The sequence below is a fragment of the Eriocheir sinensis genome, chromosome 13 (assembly GCF_024679095.1).
Source record: "Eriocheir sinensis breed Jianghai 21 chromosome 13, ASM2467909v1, whole genome shotgun sequence".
In the NCBI taxonomy this organism is placed as follows: Eukaryota; Metazoa; Arthropoda; class Malacostraca; order Decapoda; family Varunidae; genus Eriocheir; species Eriocheir sinensis.
In genome coordinates this window covers 14,176,763-14,196,573 of record NC_066521.1, presented here as the reverse complement: position 1 = coordinate 14,196,573, position 19,811 = coordinate 14,176,763, and the positions used below count along the sequence as shown (strand labels likewise).

Here is a 19,811-nt window from a genome sequence, read left to right as displayed (position 1 = left end):
TGGGTTTGTAAGCTGCAAAACCTGATATTAAAGACATACTAAAGACGATGAAAATTCTTTGTGTGGTGTTTAGTATTCGTAGGGAAGGAAAGAAATTTGAGGAAACTACAGGAAATCTCTTTATTAGACTATACATGAAATCTCTCTAAATTATTAGGGGAGGCGGTGGCTGAATGGATAGCGTGACGATGCCGCGTTCAGGAGGACGCGAGTTCAATTCCCGCCCGGTGCCACCAAGCTGGTATTTTTCAGCCGCCGCCGAGTGGCTTAAAACTACCCACATGCTGTCCAGAAGACCACCTATCAACCCGGACTCTAGATTCTAGGATTAAAGATGAGCTCCGGGAGGGCAGCATGAGCCAATGCAAGATGGCGCCACTATAAACACTCGCCTGCGCCAGAATGGGCTGGGCCGACCATCAGGCCCCACCGGGAAGAAGCCTACCGGCGCAATAGGCCACGACGTAAAAAAAAAAAATAATGATAATAATAATAATAATACATGAAATCTCTCAATTATACATGAAGTCTCCCTATTAAATTATACATGGTCTCTCTATTTAATTATACATGAAGTCTCTCTATTAAATTATACATGAACTATAGGTGAAATGGTAGCGAGAGAGAGAGAGAGAGAGAGAGAGAGAGAGAGAAGTCAAAAGAAAGAAGGAGGAAGAGGAAGAAGGAAAACGAAGAATAAGGTGAGAAACAAAGGAATACAGATTGATTAAGAGGCTTACAAGAGCACTATGTTGGACTTGAGAACTGGACCACAATCTTTTCTCTTTCTCTCTCTCTCTCTCTCTCTCTCTTGCGTCATTTCCCCGCCAGGAGCCGCGTCACGCCACCACTCGGGAGAAGCAACGATCGTGGCGGTAACCCAATTATACTCCCTGGCTCCACCTTGTTGTTAGGAATAAGGGCCGTATTTTTAAGCGTCTCGGAGCCCAAGCACACATATTTGACAAGGCTTTCGTGGGCATTATGGGCATTTCTAGGGGTAATTTAATGACTCTGATGGTAGTTTGATCCTTCTTCTATACTATGAAGGTGAAAACGACTCATGAAAACTCGATTCCTCTCCTTTTTAGCCTTTGGAAATAGTTGATGTTAGAAGCGGAACCGTCTAAGAGCACGAACCTAAGCCTTTCAAAGAGCTCTGGGAAGGAGGAACTTAAGCCTTTTATGATTTTTTTATTTCCCTCTTTTGCCTTTTTTTATATTTCAAGCCTTTTATGATTTTTTTTATTCTTCTCTTTTGCCTTTTCTATATTTCAAGCCTTTTATGATTTTTTTTATTCTCCTCTTTTACCTTTTCTATATTTCAAGCCTTTTATGATTTTTTTATTCTTTTTTAATTATTCTGTATTTCCATTTTTAAGACTTCCCTTTTTTACCTATTCTGTATTTTATTTTTAAGAGTAAGCTTTTTGAGGAGTTCAGGATCGGTAAATATAACTTCTTTTTTATCATTATTTCCCTCCTCTCTTACTTTTTTTAAACTTTTATTTAAATGTTTTTTTTCATATTTCACCTTTATTTGCATTTATTTTTCGTAAGTTCGTATGTAAGTATTGTAAGTATGTACGGTATTCTCATGTGCGTAATATCCTGTGTGCGTTTTTCTCGTCTCTGTATGTACACGCGATCATGTTTACTCAGAGCCGTGTATGTTTCTTTTCTTCTTCTGTTGCATATACTTAAAATTCCTATGTATGTATGTGTATGTGTGTTTGTGTGTATATACCTACCTGTGTATGTTTTTTTTTCCTCGTCTCTGTATGTACACACGATCATGTTTACTCAGAGCCGTGTACGTTTCTTTTCTTCTTCTGTTGCGTATACTCGAAATTCTTATGTATGTATGTGTATGTGTGTTTGTGTGTATATATCTACCTGTGTATGTTTTTATTTTCTATCTCGTCCCTGTAAGTACACGCGCTCATGTTTACTCAGAGCCGTGTACGTTTCTTTTCTTCTTCTGTTGCGTATACTTGAAATTCTTATGTATGTATGTTTATGTGTGTTTGTGTGTATATACCTACCACCGTGTATGCATTCTCCCCCTCTTTGTGTATTCGCGGCATCGTTGTGCTCCTAATCCTCCGTGCGCGTTCTTTATTCTCCTTTATCGCCGAGGACAAAGATTAAAGAGGAAAAGAGCGAGGGAGAAAAATAGTAAAAAAATGTTCCATGGAATTCAGATTTTCCTCTTGTCCACGTGGCTCTTTTGGGACTGGAGACAAAGCCCTCCACCCCTACACCCTCCCTTCCCTCCACTCCCCCACCTCTCCCCTCCCTCCACCTCCCCTACACCCCTCCCCCTTCCCTCTCTTTCCCCTACCACCCCTACAAGCCCTCCCTACCTTCTTCCCTTCCTTCCCTTCCCCCATCACTCCACCACCCCTTCCTTCTCCTCCCTACCCTCCAACCCTCCTTCCCCTCCCTTCACCTTCCCCCCTTTCCTTCCCTCTCTTTCCTCTACCACCCCTCAAGCCCTCCCTATACCTTCTTCCCTTCCCTCCACCTACTGCCCTTCCTTCCCCTCTTCCCTTTCCTCCCTTCCCTCCAACTCTCCTTCCCCTCCCTTCACCTCCCCCCTTCCCTTCCCTCTCTTTCCTCTACCACCCCTCAAGCCCTCCCTACCTTCTTCCCTTCCCTCCTGCCCTTCCTTCCCCTCTCCCCCTCCCTCCCTCCCTACCTACCTCCCTCTCTCCCCCCCTCCCTCCCTCCCCCACTCCACCCGCCACCCGCACCCCCACAGCCACGCGCGGAAAATCAAATTAGAATTAGTGGATCCAGTTTGCTAGGGAGGGAGGGAGAGAGGGGTGGAGGGGAGGGGGAGGGGTGGGGGGGAGGGGTGGCATATTGATCTCGTGCCACCGGCTGGAAGAGGTGGGCTGGTGCTCTCTCTCTCTCTCTCTCTCTCTCTCTCTCTCTCTCTCTCTCTCTCTCTCTCTCTCTCTCTCTCTCTCTCTCTCTCTCTCTCTCTCTCTCTCTCTCTCTCTCTCTCTCTCTCTCTCTCTCTCTCTCTCTCTCTCTCTCTCTCTCTCTCTCTCTCTTCGTCACTTCGTCCATTCATTCATTTGTCGTGTTCGCTCCTCCGATTGTCATGTTGGGCAGCGCCTCTGATTTTCCCCTCCACTTGCTCCCCTCATTCAGGAAGGGAGAAGGAGGAGGAGGAGGAGGAGGAGGAGGAGGAGAGTATCGGAACTGTGGGAGAAATGGCAGTAAAAGAAAAATGAGTAAATAGAAAAGAAGAGTAGGAGGAAGACGAAGGAGAAGGCGAGAAAGAAAAGGAGCAACAAGAAAGCAAGTAGAAGGAGGAGGAGAAGAGAGTATTGGAATCATGGGAAAAACGGGAGTGAGAGAGAATGAGTAAATAAAATAAAAGAGTAGGAGGAAGACGAAGGAGAAGGCGAGAAAGAAAAGGAGCAACAAGAAAGAAGGGGAGAGGAGAGGAGGATATTGAATCATGGGAAAAAAAAAGGTGAGAGAGAATGAGTAAATAAAATAAAAGAGTAGGAGGAAGACGAAGGAGAAGGCGAGAAAGAAAAGGAGCAACAAGATAGCAAGTAGAAGAAGGAGAAGAGAGTATCGGAATCATGGGGAAAACGGAAGTGAGAAAGAAAGAGTAAATGGAAAGGAGGAGGAGGAAGACGGAGAATAAGGTACGAAAGAAAGAAGAGGAGAAACCAGTAAAATAAAAGGATGTAAATGAGAAAAGAAAAGAGAAATAAACAGATGACAACGTTAGAGAGGAGTAAAGGAAAGGAAGAGAAGGAACACCCCTCAACCCACACACACACACACACGCACGCACGCACGCACACACAGTAATAAGTGTGATGGAGGGTCGCAGCGGGTCACGGAGATGTTAATTAATACACTGACGCCCAGGTGCCCATTACCTGAGGCTACCTGGCGGGCGCCCCACCACTACCTGCTACCACCACCACCACCGCCATCACTACCACCACTACAACCTTCTTGGCCACTAACACCACCACCACCACTACCACCAGTATCTCACCACCATTACCACCACCACCACCAATACCACCTCATCCACCACCAACAACAATAACAATAACAACAACACTAACACCATCACCCATTACCTCTACCACCACCACTACCAACAACAACAACAACAACAACACCATCATCACTACCACTCCCACCACCACCAAGTTGACAACCACCACTACTACTATTTATACTGCCACCAAAGCTACTACTACTACTACTACTACTACTACTACTACTACTACTGGTTCTAGTCTGCCACCTACGACGTTTCTCCCTAATATTTGTCATCCATTCGTCAGTTTTATGGTCTTTTTCAATACTAATATAGTCAACCCTTTAACCCTTTCCACCATCAGCGCGGTAAAGTACTCCCACCACTGCCATCTCCATCATCTTTATCTATTTTTTTCCCTACCTCCACTTCGCTACCTCCACCTATCCTTATCTCCACCTTAAAGCCAGCCCTATCTTTATCCATCATTTTTTTTACCATACCACTGCTGTTTCCATCTTCTTTATCTTTTTTTTATTCACGAGTATAGCCACCACCCGATTATCAACACTATCTACACCGCTACCTCCACCTAATCTTACCTTCACCTTAAGTATTTCTCCATCTTTATCCACCTTTCACTTCCACTATCATCATTACCACTATCAACATGTACCACCGCTACCACATTCACTCGTAATACCTGTAATTGCACGCACTATCATCTTCAACATCACGACCACCTACCTGCAACACCACCAACACCACCTCCACATCCACCGCCAGAACGCCATTATTGCCATCTTCACACACCTTTCTACGTAATGGCTGGCGAATCAATACACGGAGGTAGTGTTAAAGACATTCAGTCCCGTTGTTATGCCTCCTACTCCCGTGTGCATGTGTGTGTGTGTGTGTGTGTGTGTGTGTGTGTGTGTGTGTGAGCTCAGGTGGTCTATAATACGCGTAAAAATATATTAAAGGTGCCGGCGAACAGATGAATGGATGGTGTTAGCGGCAGACATGTGTCATTAGTACAGGTGGAGGGGCGGGGGGGTGGTGGCACGGTGGTTTGTGGTGGGAGTCGCCCAAAGCGTGTGGTGGTTGCATGGGCTAAAATATTTTGTTTATTAAATGTGCCGTGACCACTTGGGGCCGAGTGAGAGGTCTTTGTGTGTTTATCGGTGACCTGGACCTGGCAGTGTGTGTCCAAGGAACATAAGAACATAAGAACATAAGAACGTAAGGAGTCTGTAAGAGGCCGGTTGGCCTATACAAGGCAGCTCCTGTACACTCAACCCCACCTTACCTCACCATCCATGGCTTTATCTAACCTCTTCTTGAATGTATCTATGGTATTGTCACCCACAACATGGCTCCCAAGCCTGTTCCATTCATCTACCACTCTATTGGTGAACCAATTCTTGCCTATGTCTTTGTTGAATCTGAATTTGTCTAACTTAAAACCATTGGCATCGTGTGTTGGAGGCACCCGAGGCTGAGTGCCGGTGCCTCGGCCCCCTCCCCCGAGTGCTGTGTAGTGGCCCTTCCCTGGCGTGCTGTGTGGTGGCGTGTGAGGGTTGCCGCTCCGCTGCCCCGCACCACGTCAGTGGTTGCGGCGGCGGCAACATGTGACCGTGGGGCATGGCGTGGCATGGCGTGGCGCGGCAGTTCAATATGCAGATGCGTGTCTCGCCGCTCCTCCCGAGGCGCGGCAAGACAATGTCTTGGTGATTATTAGAGTAATAAGCGCGGCGGGACGCACTCAGCTCTTCATGTGTCACTTCCCGGGGGGCGCCGCCACCCGGCAGGCCACGGGGGCGGCGCGGCGGGGGGGTCTCCGGGCGGAGGTGACGCGTCTGTCAGTTCGGGCCTGACCAACGTTGCTGAGCCGGGAATGAAGATGAGGGGACAGCTGAGTGCCTGCTGCCGCTGCTGTGTGTTCGGCACGCTGAGGGACGCCTCCGGGTCACTCTGATGGCCACTTCACAAGCAGAGCCGCCGCTCGTCTACTGTGTTGGTTGCGGCCTACTTTGTGACGCACGGCGACGCGATACATCCCCGTCGGTTCACCAAGCCTGTGGCTGTGTGTAGCTTTATAGTAATATCATGTAGATGTTCATCCTTAGCTTCTTTTATAAGGCTTCATCATTCTTTCTCTAAATTCTACAGTTGCTTTCCTCCCTCCCCCTCCCCCCCTTTCCATCCGCCAGCCACGAGTCTGAGGTTTTCTTCCCAACAGCGTGAGCGGGTGTCACCCTCCCGCGGGGACAGCGTCGGCCTGTCGGTGGTGGCGTCCCAGGGGTGCGGCGAGGTGTGTCAGGGCTGCCGGGACGTAATCGCCGACCGCTTCCTGCTGCGGGTCAACTCCCGCTCGTGGCACCAGACGTGCCTGCGGTGCTGCGTGTGCCAGCTGGCCCTCGACCGCCAGCCCTCCTGCTTCATCAGGGAACACAACGTCTACTGCAAGACGGACTACACCAGGTGAGCACGGGAACAGGTGTGGCAGGTGATGGGTGGGTGTTGGATGAGGAGGTGCTGACTGCTGGGAGATGAAAGGAGCGCTTGAGAAAGAATGGAAGAAGGTAGAGGAAAAGAGGGGTTAATGAGGGGAGAAAGTAGTGGTAAAGAAAGAAGAAAAGAGAGAGAAAATAAGTCTGCAGGGAAAGGATAAATTAATGAGGAGAGAGACTGGAAAGGTAATGTTAAAAAAGAGGCGCTTCCTAAGGGTGTTGAGGGCAGGAAGCCTGGAAGAAGCGCTAAGAAAAGAAAGAATGAAAAGGTGAGAGCAAGATCCTGAGATTAAAGGCAGCAATAAAGTAGTTAATTGTGGAGGCAGGAGTGAGTGTTGAGGGGGGTGGGGTGACGGGGGGAGGCCGGAGTGGTGGGCGTGGAGAGAGCTGAGTGGTTACCTGTGCTTAATGAGCGCTCAGCAGGTGTTCAAGATAGGTGAGTAGTGATGCGGAAAAGCTGTGTTAGCTTCCACTACTGCCCCCACCTTGATACCCCCACCGCCACCTCCACCACCACCACTTCTCCCAACTCCACCACCCGACTACTATACCACAATTACTACTAAAGCTACTACTACAACTATTACTTCTACTACTACTACTACTACTACTACTATTACCACTACCACACAGTTACCTACAGTACACATTAAATTATCTTTGTTTTTATTTTTGTATTACATGTGTTTTTTTTATATTACTGTACAATCGAAAACTTTAAGCATATGCGTGAGCTTTCTATAAACTTATGAATGTCTTTAGAATTTATTTTCTACGCCCACAAAATGCTGTCACTGCTCTCTCTCTCTCTCTCTCTCTCTCTCTCTCTCTCTCTCTCTCTCTCTCTCTCTCTCTCTCTCTCTCTCTCTCTCTCTCTCTCTCTCTCTCTCTCTCTCTCTCTCTCTCTCTCTCTCTCTCTCTCTCTCTTACTCAACGTTGATGCCGCGTCGGAGATACAAACGTTGAATTGATGCTCATTTGTTTTATAGATGGCCCAGAGCCTTATACAGTCTTCCTAGCACTTATAATCTCTCTCTCTCTCTCTCTCTCTCTCTCTCTCTCTCTCTCTCTCTCTCTCTCTCTCTCTCTCTCTCTCTCTCTCTCTCTCTCTCTCTCTCTCTCTCTCTCTCTCTCTCTCTCTCTCTCTCTTATATATACACCTTCCCCTTCCCCCTTTCACCCCCGCTAATGGGTTGTTATCGTACTTGTGCATCGTCGCAGAACTGAGTGTCGTGCGCGAGGCAACATTCATGTACACCTCAGCACACGTGTCATCAATTTGCGCAAGTGTGTGTGGGTGTATGGGGGTAGAGAGAGAGAGAGAGAGAGAGAGATGAAAATGACGAAAAGGATCATTATATTCAGAAAGAGATAGATAGATAGATAGATAGATAATTAGATAGATGGATAGATATATAGATAGATAAATAGATAGATAAACAGAGAGAGAGAGAAAGGAGGAGGAAGAGAAAGGAAAATCAAGGAAAAAAGAAAACAAAGGCGAAGAATGAGGAGGAGGAAAAAGATGATCAGCAAGAGATAGATAGATAGATAGATAGATAGATAGATAGATAGATAGACAGATAAATATATGAATAAATAAATAAATAAATGGATAGATGAAGAGAGAGTAAAGAAAGCGGAGGAGGTTGAAGAAAAATGGATAAGAAAACGAAAAAATAGGAAAGGAGGAAAATGATCAGCAGGTGAGAGAGGGAGAGAGAGACAAACAGAAAGCGCCAGAGACAGACACAGAGACAGAGACAGACACAGAGACAGAGACAGAAAAAGAGAGAAAGATATAATAAAACCCGTGATGGAGGAGGCTGCAACCACGCACAGCCAACGGGACGCTGCCCACAGAACAATTCCCGCCTTTCTCTTGTCAAAATGAGAATGCAGCGGACACTTTAAATAATGAGCGTGCGATTATATCTGCGACCCTTATCAAATCTATCGCCCGGCCGGGATGTTTGCGCGCTGGTGTCCGTCCCGCCGCCCTCCTCCACCCCGCCCGCGCCGAGTGACGTCTGGCAACACTGTCTGGGGTGAGGGTTGCTAGATGTCGTTGGGGAGTTTGATTTTTGTTTTGTTTGTGTTTGATTGGGGTTTATATGTTTGTGTATTTGTTTGTTCTTTCTTTTTTGGGGGTTGTGTAGTTATGCTGTTACTTCCTCACGAGTTCTAATAATAATAATAAAGATAAGAAGAAAACAGAAAAAAAGATTAAAAGGAGAAATAAACGAAGTGGAGGAAGAAAAAGAGGAAGAAAAGATGAAGAAAAGAAAAGGAAGAACACGAAGTAGTTACGAGTTATAATAATGATAAGAAGAAGAAAAAAAGAAGAAAAGAGGAAAGAAGGAGAAGAAGAAGAAGAAGTAAAATAGCAACGTTAGTTTGTATTATAATTATTGCATTTTCCGTTGCCAGTTCGTCTCACTTTTTTTTTTTTTTTTGTTTTTTTTGCTTCATTCAAGACGAACTCGAAGGAAAAAAATAAAGTCGTAGGTTCCAATTTAATCTTGACGGGTGTAATACTTTAGTTGACTTTATTTTTATTTTTATATTTATCATCTGGTCACCATTGATTCGGAGTGTTCGGTTCAGAGGTTCGGACATTGTCTCCCTGAAGCCGTGGGTTCGAGCCCCGTTCGAATGGAAACTCGGAGGGTCGAATCGCACCAGGAGGCTCTTTTTTTTTTTCTTTTTTCTTTTTTTTCTTTGGTGGAAATTTGTTGCTATATATATTGGCCTTACTTTTATTTATTTGTTGTTGTTGTTCAGATGAGAGAGAGAGTTAATACAGAAAACTCAATCTTTTTTGCATTTCTTTGATGAATTATTACAAACTTGTCCTTTTTTTATAACTGTCGCTGTCTGTCCTTATCCTTTTCTATCCTCTTTCCCGCTCCTCACTCTTTTCCTTCTCCTTCCATCACTTCTGTCACCCCTTTTTTTCTCTCTCTCTCTCTCTCTCTCTCTCTCTCTCTCTCTCTCTCTCTCTCTCTCTCTCTCTCTCTCTCTCTCTCTCTCTCTCTCTCTCTCTCTCTCTCTCTCTCTCTCTCTCTCTCTCTCTCTCTCTCTCTCTCTCTCTCTCTCTCTCTCTCATTTCACTTGCCCTCGTTTACTTCACTTTTTTTTCCCATTCTCTCTTCTTTTTTTCCTCTCCCTTTCCCTCCCTCCCCTTTTATTTTCTATCTCCCCCTTTCTCCTCTCTTCTCTCCCACCTCCATCTTCTCTGTTTCTCTCTTCCTCCTTTCACCTGCTCTGCCTTTTCCTCCTCTTTCCTTCTCCTCCCTTTCATTTTACCTTCCTCTTCTCTCTCTTTTTCCTCCCTTCTTTTTCTCCCTTCTCCCTAACTTTTCTCCCTCCTTTCTCCTCCCTTTCCCTCCATTTTTATTTCTTTTCCTTCTCCTTTCTTTCTCTTTACCTTCCTCTTTTCTCCCTTTTTCCTCCCTTTCCTTTCCTTTTCTCACTTCTCCCTAACTCTTCTCCTTCCTTTCTCTTCCCTTTCCCTCCCTTTCCATTTCTTTTCCCTCCTTTCTTTCTCTTCACCTTCCTCTTAATTCTTTCCCATTTTCCTCCCTTTCCTTTCCTTTTCTCTCTCCTCGCATCCTCTTCTCCTTCCTTTCTTTTCCCTTTCCCTCCCTTTCCTCTTTTTCTCTTCTCCCTCCTCTCATCTCCCGTTCCTCCCTTTCCTTTTTTCTCTCCTCCCATCTTCTTCTTCCTTTATTTTCCCTTTCCCTCCCTTTCCATTTCTTTTCCTTCCCCTTTCTTTCTCTTCACCCTCCTTTCATCTCCCCGTTTCTCCCTTTCCTTTCCTTTTCTCTCTCCTCCCATCCTCTTCTCCTTCCTTTCCCCTTTTCCTCCTTTCCATTTAATTTTCCTTTTCCTCCCTTTCTCATCTCCCTCCCCCCCCCCCCCCCCTTACACACTCCTCATTCATACTTTACAGATAATCCTCACCACCAAATAGAGGACACAGATTGACACCTCGATCACTATCACTCCCTCATCCCTCCCTCCCTTATCCCTCCCTCCCTCTCTCCCTCCCTTAGTCTTGCCCTCGCGACACCTTAAGAACTATCGTCCCTCCCTTAGGTCATTGGAAGGGAGGGAATGAAAGGGAGAGAAAATAAAGGGAGGAAAGAGAGAGAAAAGGAAGGGAGAGAAGAGAGAGAAAAACTGAAGGGAGGAAAGGGAGAGAAAAGGGAAGGAGGGAAGAGAAAATTAAGAGAGGAAAGGGAGAGCAAATGAAGGGAAGGAAGAGAGAAAAGGAAGGATTTGTAAGGGAGGAAAGTAGGAAAGGGAGAGAAAAGGAAGAATGTATTGAGGAGAAAGGGAGAAAAGGAGGGAAAAAATAAAGGGAGGGAAGAGAGAAAAGGAGGGGAGTGAAGAGGAAGAAAAGGAAGGGGGGGAGAGAAGGACAAGGGAGAATATTTTTTTTCTTATTCCCTTTCCTCCATTTTCTTCTTCCTCTTCTTCCTAATCCTGCTTTACTTTTCCTTTCTCAATTATATCCTCTTCATATGATATTCCTTTCCTTTCCTTTTTCAGTCTTTCCTTTGTAACGTCTCCTTTCCTTCCTCCCTTTCCTCTCCCCTTTCTCCCTTTCCCTCCTCTTCTTCCCACCGTTCTGCATACCTCCTCGGCCTTCCCTTTTACCCTTTCATTTTCCTCCATCAATAAGGAATATACCGTCATCTCCTCCTCCTCCTCCTCCTCCTCCTCCTCCTTCTCCTCATCCTCTTTTTCTTCTTCTTCTCCTCTGCTTCTGCTTTTTCTCCTTTTTTTCTTTTTAATCTTCCTTCTTTTTTTCCTTCTTTTCTTCTTTATTTTCCTTCTTTACTTCCTTTTTTCTTTTTTCTTCTTTTTCTTCTTTATCTTCCTTTTTCTTCTTTTTCCTTTTCCTTTTTCTTTTTTTCTTCTTTTTTCTTGTGTTTTTTCTTTCTTCTTTTTTTCTTTCTTTTTTTCTTTTTCATCTTCGTCTTCTTTCTCCGATCCTCCTCCTCCTCATCATCATCATCATCATCATAATCATCATCATCATCATCCTCAGCATCCCATATCGCGCATTCCACTTCGGCTCTCCCTCGCCACACACCGTCCTCGCCCGTCACAAGACAATGCTTCACCCTTATGCAAGTCACCCTCCCTTCCCTCCCTCCCTTCCCTCCATCCCTTCCCTCCTTTCCCTTCGCAGCTTTCCTCTCTCCCCCATACCTCTACTCTCTCCAATGATGCCCTTAGAGATTTTAGTTCTGTTGCCTGATCTTCTGTGTTTTCGTGTTCCTTCACTTGGTTCTGTCATGCAATTCAATCTTTCATTCAGTCCTTTAATCCTTTTCTTTTAATAATTTTCCTTCATCTTTTCTACCTTTTCTTCATTCCTTTTTCCTTCTCACGTCATCCACCTTTCCTTCATTCCTTTTCCTTCATTCTCTCCATCTTTCCTTCAGTTCTCTTCCTTCATTCTTTCCTAGTCTCTTCCCTTGCCTTCCACCTTCCCTTCCATCCTTTTCCTTTATTTTTTTCATTTCCTTTACTCTCACATCTTCCTTCTCTTCATGCCCTCCACCGCTATCTTCCCCTTCATCTCTTCTTTCCCTTCACCCTTTCCCTTCAGCTCGACAGTTACTTTAGCCCTTTCTTTCCCTTCCCTCCGATAATTCTTCACTGTAGTTTTCCTTCCACAATCTTATTTTATCAATCTTTCTGTATTCCTGTCCTTTCTTCCTCCCTGCCTTTCCCTTCTCTTCATCTCTTCCTTCATTATTTCTTTCTTCCAACCCTCTCTTCCCCTACACACACACACACACACACACACACACACACACACACGCACACGCACCCTACACGTGTAAACAGATGTGTGTAAGTGTGCTCCTGTGTGCTCAGGTGTGGCCCAGGTAAATTACAGGTGTGCAGCTTAATTTCACGACCCTCCCCTCTCTCCCTACCTCCTACCCCCACCCCCTCATATCCCTCCCTTCCCTCTACCCCTCTCCCGACCTCTCCCCCTACCCTCTTACATCCCTCTCTTCCTATATAACTACACTCATCTCCCCTACCCTACCCTACCCCACCCCTTCAACCACCCCGCTCCCTTCCCCCTTGTACCCTTTCCTCCCCTTCCCTCTTCTCCCATAAATCTTTCTACCTTCCTCTCCTCTTTTCTTTTTCTCTCCCCTTCTCTCTTCCCCTCTTCCTCCTCCATCATTTCCCTTCCCCTTCCTTATACCTCTCTTCTCCTTTATACCCTTTTCCTCCGTCTCTTCTCTCTATTTCATTCCCTTTCTTTTCCCTTCTACTTCTTTCTCTCCTCTTATGAAACGCTTCCCCTTCCCGTGCCTTTTCTCCTCCTCTTCCTCTTCTTTGTCTCCCCTTCCCTTCCCCTCTCTACTCACCCCACTCCTTATAAACCTCTCCCGTTACCTAATTTTTTCTCCCTTCCTCCCCTCCTCTCCTTTTTCCTCCCCCTCTCCCAACCAAGAAACCCCTCCCCTTGCTATTACGCTATTCCTCCCTTCCCATATCTCCCTCCTCCCCCTCCTTCTCCTCTTTTTTCCTACCCTTCTAACAGCGCACTTGTTAATAGTATTGATATAAGGGAACGTCCATATGTGTGTGTTTCTTTGTATGTATGTATATATGTATGTTTGTATGTATGTATGTATGTATGTGTATTATTCTAATTCTTCATACTCCTTTTTTTCCTTCTTTTTTTTCTTATTCTTATTGTTATTCTTATTCTCTCTCCTCCTCTTCCTCCTTTTCCTCCTCTTCCTCTTCTTACTCTTAATTTTATTCTTATTTTTCAATCCTTTCTCCCTTCCTTTTCTTTCTTTCTTTTTATCCTTATTCTTATTTTTTTCGGTATATTGATGTACACACACACACACACACACACACACACACACACACACACACACACACACACATGAACGTATTTGGCTGGCTGCCTGGCTGGCGTGTACGTGCCTCGCCTTCGTGTGCGTCTCACCTTAATGAGCTGGACAGGTAAAGCTCACATCAATTAGCAGGTAGCGAGGCAGAGATTAATTAGCAGCATCCACCTGAGCATTGTTAATTATTATGTTCTGGGCTGTGTTTACTCTGGACGATGGTGTTTGTGCTGTGATGGTGGTAGTGGTGGTAGTAGTGGTAGTAGTGGTAGTGATAGTAGTAGTGGTGGTGGTAGTTGTGGTAGTAGTAGTAGTAGTAGTAGTAGTAGTGATAGTGGTGGTGGCAGTGGTGTGGCTGTAATAGAAGAAGAAGAAAAAGAACAAAAAGAAGAACATGAACAAGAACAAGAACAAGAAGAACAAAAAGAACAAAAAAAAGAGGAAGAAAAATAAACGGAAGAAGAAGAACAACAAGAAAAACGAGAACAAGAACAGGAACACGAACGAAAGACACAATAAGAACACGAAGAAGAGGAAAGAAGAAAAGGAACAGGGGGAGGAGGAAGAAAAAGAGGACAAAGAGAGGAGAGAGAGAGGAGCAGGAGGAGTGAAAGAGCGAATATTCCTCACCACAATTATTTCCTTTCGCTCCGCTGCAAATGCTGATTAAAAGTGTTTACGTAATTTTCATCAAGTCCATTTGTTTTCGCTTCGCCATGAAAAGGAAAAGGAGTGAGAGTGACTTTTTAGAGGATTAATAATTGGCCTGTGATTTCTTTAATGTTATTTTTTCATGTTTTTTTTTTCTATTTTTCCTTTTTTGTATTTATATTATTATCTATTTATTTTTCTTTATCGTTGTTATCGTCTTCCTTATCTCCTTTTCTACTTGTTTTTCTTTTGTTCTTGTTCTTGTGCTTGTTTTTTCTCCTTGTTCTTCTTTATTTTAATTTTTTCCTCCACCTTTCCTCTTCTATTCATTTTTTTCCCTCCCTTCTCGCCTTTTCTGCTGACGTAAGAGAACCTGGTCTTCCTTCCTTCCTTCATTCATTCATTCATTCCTTTCTTCCTTCCTTCCTTCCTTTCTTCCTTCCTTCCTTCCTTCCTTCCTTCCTTTCTTCCTTCCTTCCTTCCTTCCTTCCTTTCTTCCTTCCTTCCTTCCTTCCTTCCTTCCTTCCTTCCTTTCTTCCTTCCTTCCTTCCTTCCTTTATTCTTTCCTTCCTTCCTTTCTTCCTTCCTTCCTTCCTTCCTTCCTTCCTTCCTTTCTTCCTTCCTTCCTTCCTTCCTTTCTTTCTTCCTTCCTTCCTTCCTTTCTTCCTTCCTTCCTTCCTTCCTTCCTTCCTTCCTTCCTTCCTTCCTTCCTTCCTTCCTTCCTTCCTTCCTTCCTTCCTTCCTTCCTTTCTTCCGTCCATCTTGTCATCCTCCCTTGTCTCCTTCCTTCTTTTTATACTCTTATTTCGCGTTGCTCATTCCTTTCTCCTTCCTTCTTTTCCTCCTCGCCTGTCTATTTCTGTTTTATATTTCTTCATATTTTCTTTCGTCCCCCATTTACTGTCTTTCTTTATGCCATTCCTTCCTTCCTTACTTAATTGCTTATTTTTATTAATTATTGGCTTTTTGGCTTAATGACTGAGTGACACTTTTTTATCTTATTTCTTTTTCTTTCATTTCTTTATTTTCTCTGTTTCTCTTTACAGTTCTTTTATACTTTCTCTTTCATTCCTTCCTTCCTTCCTGTCTTCCTTCATTCATTCATTCACTCACATTCATTTATTTTTTCATCTTTCATTTCCTTTCTTTTTATATTTTTCTTCTTTTCTTCCTTCCTTCCTTCCTTCCTTCTTTCTTTCTTTCTTTCTTTCTTTCTTTCCTTCCTTCCGTCCCTCCTTCCTTCCTTCCTTGCTTCCTTCCGTCCCTTCACCTGTCCTTACCTGGTGAATTATGGAGTATAGAATATCACTCCTCCACCTGGTCTTCCCACACTCACACTCCACCAATCAATACTCCCTCCACCTCCTTCCCTCCACTCCCTCCTCTTCCGTTCCTTCTATCCTCTCCTTCATCTCCACCCTCTTCTTCTGTTCTTTTTTATCCTCTCCTTTATTGGTTCTTCTCTTTTGTTGGACTTCACGCTTGTCTTTTTCAATATTATCCTTTTTTTATCATCAATCTTATTTTCATTCTTCGTAGTCTTTCTTTTTCTCTTTCTTATTCTTCTTTTTCGTATTGTTATTCACATTCTTTTTCTTCTTCTTCTTATTATTATTCTTATTCTTATTCTTATTCTTTTTCATATTATCTTCCTTTCGTTTCTCTACCCCTTCATTTTTCCCTCCTCCTCCTCCTCCTCCTCCTCCTCCTCCTCCTCCTCCTCCTCCTCCTCCTCCTCCTCCTCCTCCTCCCCGCAACACCTTCACCTCTTGTTCGTTAATCACACCATGTCCTTCTTATCTCTCGCCTTTTGTGTTTCCTGATCCGACCTTTTTTATCACATTTATTCTTTATTTTTTCTCTATCTTATCTCTCTTCCTTTCTCTCTCTCTCTCTCTCTCTCTCTCTCTCTCTCTCTCTCTCTCTCTCTCTCTCTCTCTCTCTCTCTCTCTCTCTCTCTCTCTCTCTCTCTCTCTCTCTCTCTCTCTCTCTCTCTCTCTCTCTCTCTCTCTCTCTCTCTCTCTCTCTCTCTCTCTCTCTCTCTCTCTCTCTCTCTCTCTCGTTCTGTCTTCATTTCTTTTTCCTTTTTTTCTATTTTTCTTTTATTGTTTTTTTTCACATTTTTTTTCGCATCTCTATTTCTTTGTTAATGTTTGATGTTATTTGTTTTCTTCCATTTTCTTTTCCTCTGTCTTCTTTTCTTCCTTTTTTTTTCTTTGGGGTTATTTCGGCATCTTTTTCCTTTTTTTCATTTATTAATTTTCACATTTTGTCTTTTTTTTCGTTTTTCTATTGATTTTTTTATTGTTATTGTTTTCTCGTACTTGTCTTTTTCTTCGTCTGCTCATTTTTTCACTTTTTTGTGGATCAGCTTCTTGTGTTATTGTATTTCCACGTCACTTACATTCTACTCCTTTTTTGTCCTTTTTTTTGTTGTTTGTTTATTTAAATATATTCTATGGTTATTGTTTTCTCGAGCTTTCCTTTTTTTCATCATTTCCTTTTTTACCTCTTTTTTGTGTAGGTCAGCTCCTTGTGTTATTGTATTTCCACGCCATTCCTCTTTATCTTCTTTTTTTCTTTGTTTTTGTTTTGTTTTTCGTGTCACTGATCGTCTACTTATATTTCATGGCTACTATTCTACCGCACTTTTCTTATTCATCATCTCCTTTTCACCTTTTTTTATGGGTCGGCTTCTTGTGTTATTGTTTTTCCACGTTATTCCTTTCTCCCTCTTATATTTTGTCCTTTTTTTGTTTATTTGTATATATTCTATTTTTATCGTTTTATCGTATTTTCCTATTTTACATCAACTCCTTTTCCCCCTTTTCTTGTAGGTTTGTGTTACTGTTTTTCTACGTAACTAATTCCCCCTCTTTTTTTCCTTGTTTTTGTTTTGTTTTTCGTTTTATTGACCGTCTACTTATATTTCATGGCTATTATTCTACCGCACTTTTCTTCTTCATCATCTCCTTTTCACCTTTTTTTTGTGGGTCAGCTTCTTGTGTTATTGTTTTCCCGCGTCACTACTTTCTCCCTTTTTTGTCCCATGGTTTTGTGATCCCGTTGCCCCGCCTCATTAATCTGTTGTCACTTAAGGCTCGTAACTCCTCCTCCCTCTGTCTGTTTCTGTTTTATCTATCACTCGCCTCTATATCTGTTTCAGCCCATCCGTCCATCAAACCTGCCCGCCCTTGTCAGTCCATCTATCTGCTTGTCTATCTAATCAAACTCCTTTCTCTCTGATCTTCATTCACCCTCTCTCTCCCTCCTTCCCTCGGTCTCTCCCTCCGTTCCTTCGTCTCTTACCTCCTCCTCCTCCTCTTCCTGCCTCTCCCTCCCTCTGATATTCCTTTCCCGTCCTGTCTCTTTCTCTTTCTCTTTCTTTTTATCATATTCTCTCTCATTTGTGTTCTCTTTTTTCCTTCTTTCTTCTCTTTCTTTCCTTCTTTTTTATAATTTTCTCTCATTTGTTTTATTTCCCTTCTTTCCTTCTTTCTTTCTTTCCTTCTTCTTTTTATCATATTCTCTCTCATCTGTTTTCCTCACTTCTTTCCTTCTTTCTTTCTCTTTCTTTCTTTCTTTCTTTCTTTCTTTCTTAGTTTATCGTTTATGTCCTTACGAGGAAGTGGAGGAGGTGTTGAAGGAAGAGGTATTGGAGGAGGAGGAGGAGGAGGAGGAGCAGGAGGAGGAGGACAGACAGTTTTGGAGTGGCAGAGACATCGGTCAATATATCAGAATTGCCAACCTTCCCGCCATCTCTTGTCTATTTACACTATTGTCAGTTAAACTTCCTTCTCTTTCTCTTCCTCTTCATCCTCTCTCTCTCTCTTCTTCCGCTTTACGATGTTCTCTCTTTCTCTTTGTTTCTCCTTTTATTTGTATCTTTAGTATCTTTCTTCCTCCGTTTTATAAGCATTTTAGTTATTTTTCCTCTTTCTGCTTCGTTTTCAATTTTTGGGATATACTTTTTGTTTTGTTCATTTCCTTTATTTCTTTCCATTTTGTGTGTTTGATTTCTACTTATTCGTGTTTGTATAGATGTGTGTGTGTGTGTGTGTGTGTGTGTGTGTGTGTGTGTGTGTGTGTGTGTGTGTGTGTGTGTGTGTTAATAAGTGCGTGCGTCCGTGCGTGTGTCAACCAGTCCTGCAATCGAGAGAGAGGGGAAAAAATCGGGAAATAATGAGAGGCGAGCCACAGATGTATAGTAGATGGGCGTCACCTTACCTGTGGACACCTACACACACACACACACACACACACACACACACACGCACACGCACACACATCTACACCCACACCCCCTACACAAATCATACCCACACTCAACTCCACCCCTACACACACACGTACACACCCACATACACCCACACTCTTCAAACCAATCCCCCCCCACACACACACACTGACACTCCCCCTACACACACTCTCTACACCTCCTCCCTTCACCCCCCCCCCCCCCCACACACACACACACGCCCGCGCAGTGAAATATGAAGCACGCCAAGAAAATGCGACAATTTCTCAGTTGGGTCGGCAGTGGTTAATCCGACAGCTGGCAGACAGAACAGAGGGTCCCAAACTTGCTTCGTCACCCCCGCCCGCCCGTCCTAAAGAGTTGAATCTGCCTCCGTCGCCGCTCTCATACTCGCCCCTCCGCCCCCGCGCCCAAGAGCCACTCTCCCCTGGCCTGAAAATCGAAGGGAGGTTATTGGTTTTGTGATCCCTCTGGAGGAGTCTGAATCGGACAAACAATCGTGCTTCGTAAGTTGGCAGGAACCATGAATCATGCGCCAATGCTCTTGCTCTACCGTCACCCTACTCCTCCTCCTCCTCCTCCTCCTCTACCTCTATCACCTCTATCTACACCTCCTCCTCCTCCTCCTCCTTCTTCTTCTTCTTCAGTTCCTTTTTCTCATCATCATCCTTCTGCTCCTCCTCCTACAGTGCCTCTTTTTCCTTTCTCTGTTTTTCCTTTTTGTCGTTTTTATTTCTTCCCCTTTACCACTATCATCTCTATCTCCTTCTCCTCTCTTCTTCTCAGCATCATCCTTCTGCTTCTTCTCCTCCTATAGTGCCTCTTTCTCCTTTCTCCTTTTCCTATTTGTCGTTTTTATTTCTTCTCATTTACCACTATCATCTCTATCTCCTCCTTCTCCTCTCTTCTTCTCATTCCTCTTTTCCTCACCTTTCTCCTTCTTCCCGTTCTCTTGTTTCCTTTTGCTGGTGCCTTCTCTTCATTTTCCCTTTCTCCCTGTCGTCTTTTCTTCTCTCTCTTTACATTTATCACCTCTATCTATACATCCCCTTCGTCGATCTTTTTCTTCTCATCCACTTTTCTGTTTACTAATGCTGCCGCGTCTATGTTATCTCCTCTTCACTTCTTTCTCCTTGTCTTTCTCTTCCTTATACGTCTCTATCAACTCCTCCTCCTCCTTTTGCAGTCCTTACTCTTTCATCTTTTTACTTCTCCTCCTTGTCTCAGCATCTCCCTCCTTTTTCTCCTCCGTCTCCCTCCTATATACCTCTTCCTACCCCTCCTTTCTCCCTCCTCTTCCTCCTCCTTGAACTTCTCTTCAGTATTGTCTTATTGTTGTTATTGTTTCCTTGGTGTGGAAATAAAGAGATAGGCGAGGCAGCTTTCTTTTTCATTTACTTTCTTCCTCGACAACCTTGATACACGTAGTAGTAGTTGTAGTAGTAGTAGTAGTAGTAGTA

At 43.9% G+C, this 19,811-nt stretch overlaps 1 protein-coding gene across 3 annotated transcripts in view; it reads left to right on the top strand.

Moving 5' to 3' along the window:
* Window positions 1-19,811, top strand: part of LOC126998042 (LIM/homeobox protein Awh-like) — an 88,354-nt gene that overhangs the window by 57,729 nt on the left and 10,814 nt on the right. For all 3 annotated transcript variants that reach the window (XM_050859345.1, XM_050859346.1, XM_050859344.1), the window contains one exon: window positions 6,267-6,508. In XM_050859345.1, the coding sequence (XP_050715302.1) occupies window positions 6,267-6,508 (242 nt within the window). The remainder of the gene's footprint in view (window positions 1-6,266; window positions 6,509-19,811) is intronic.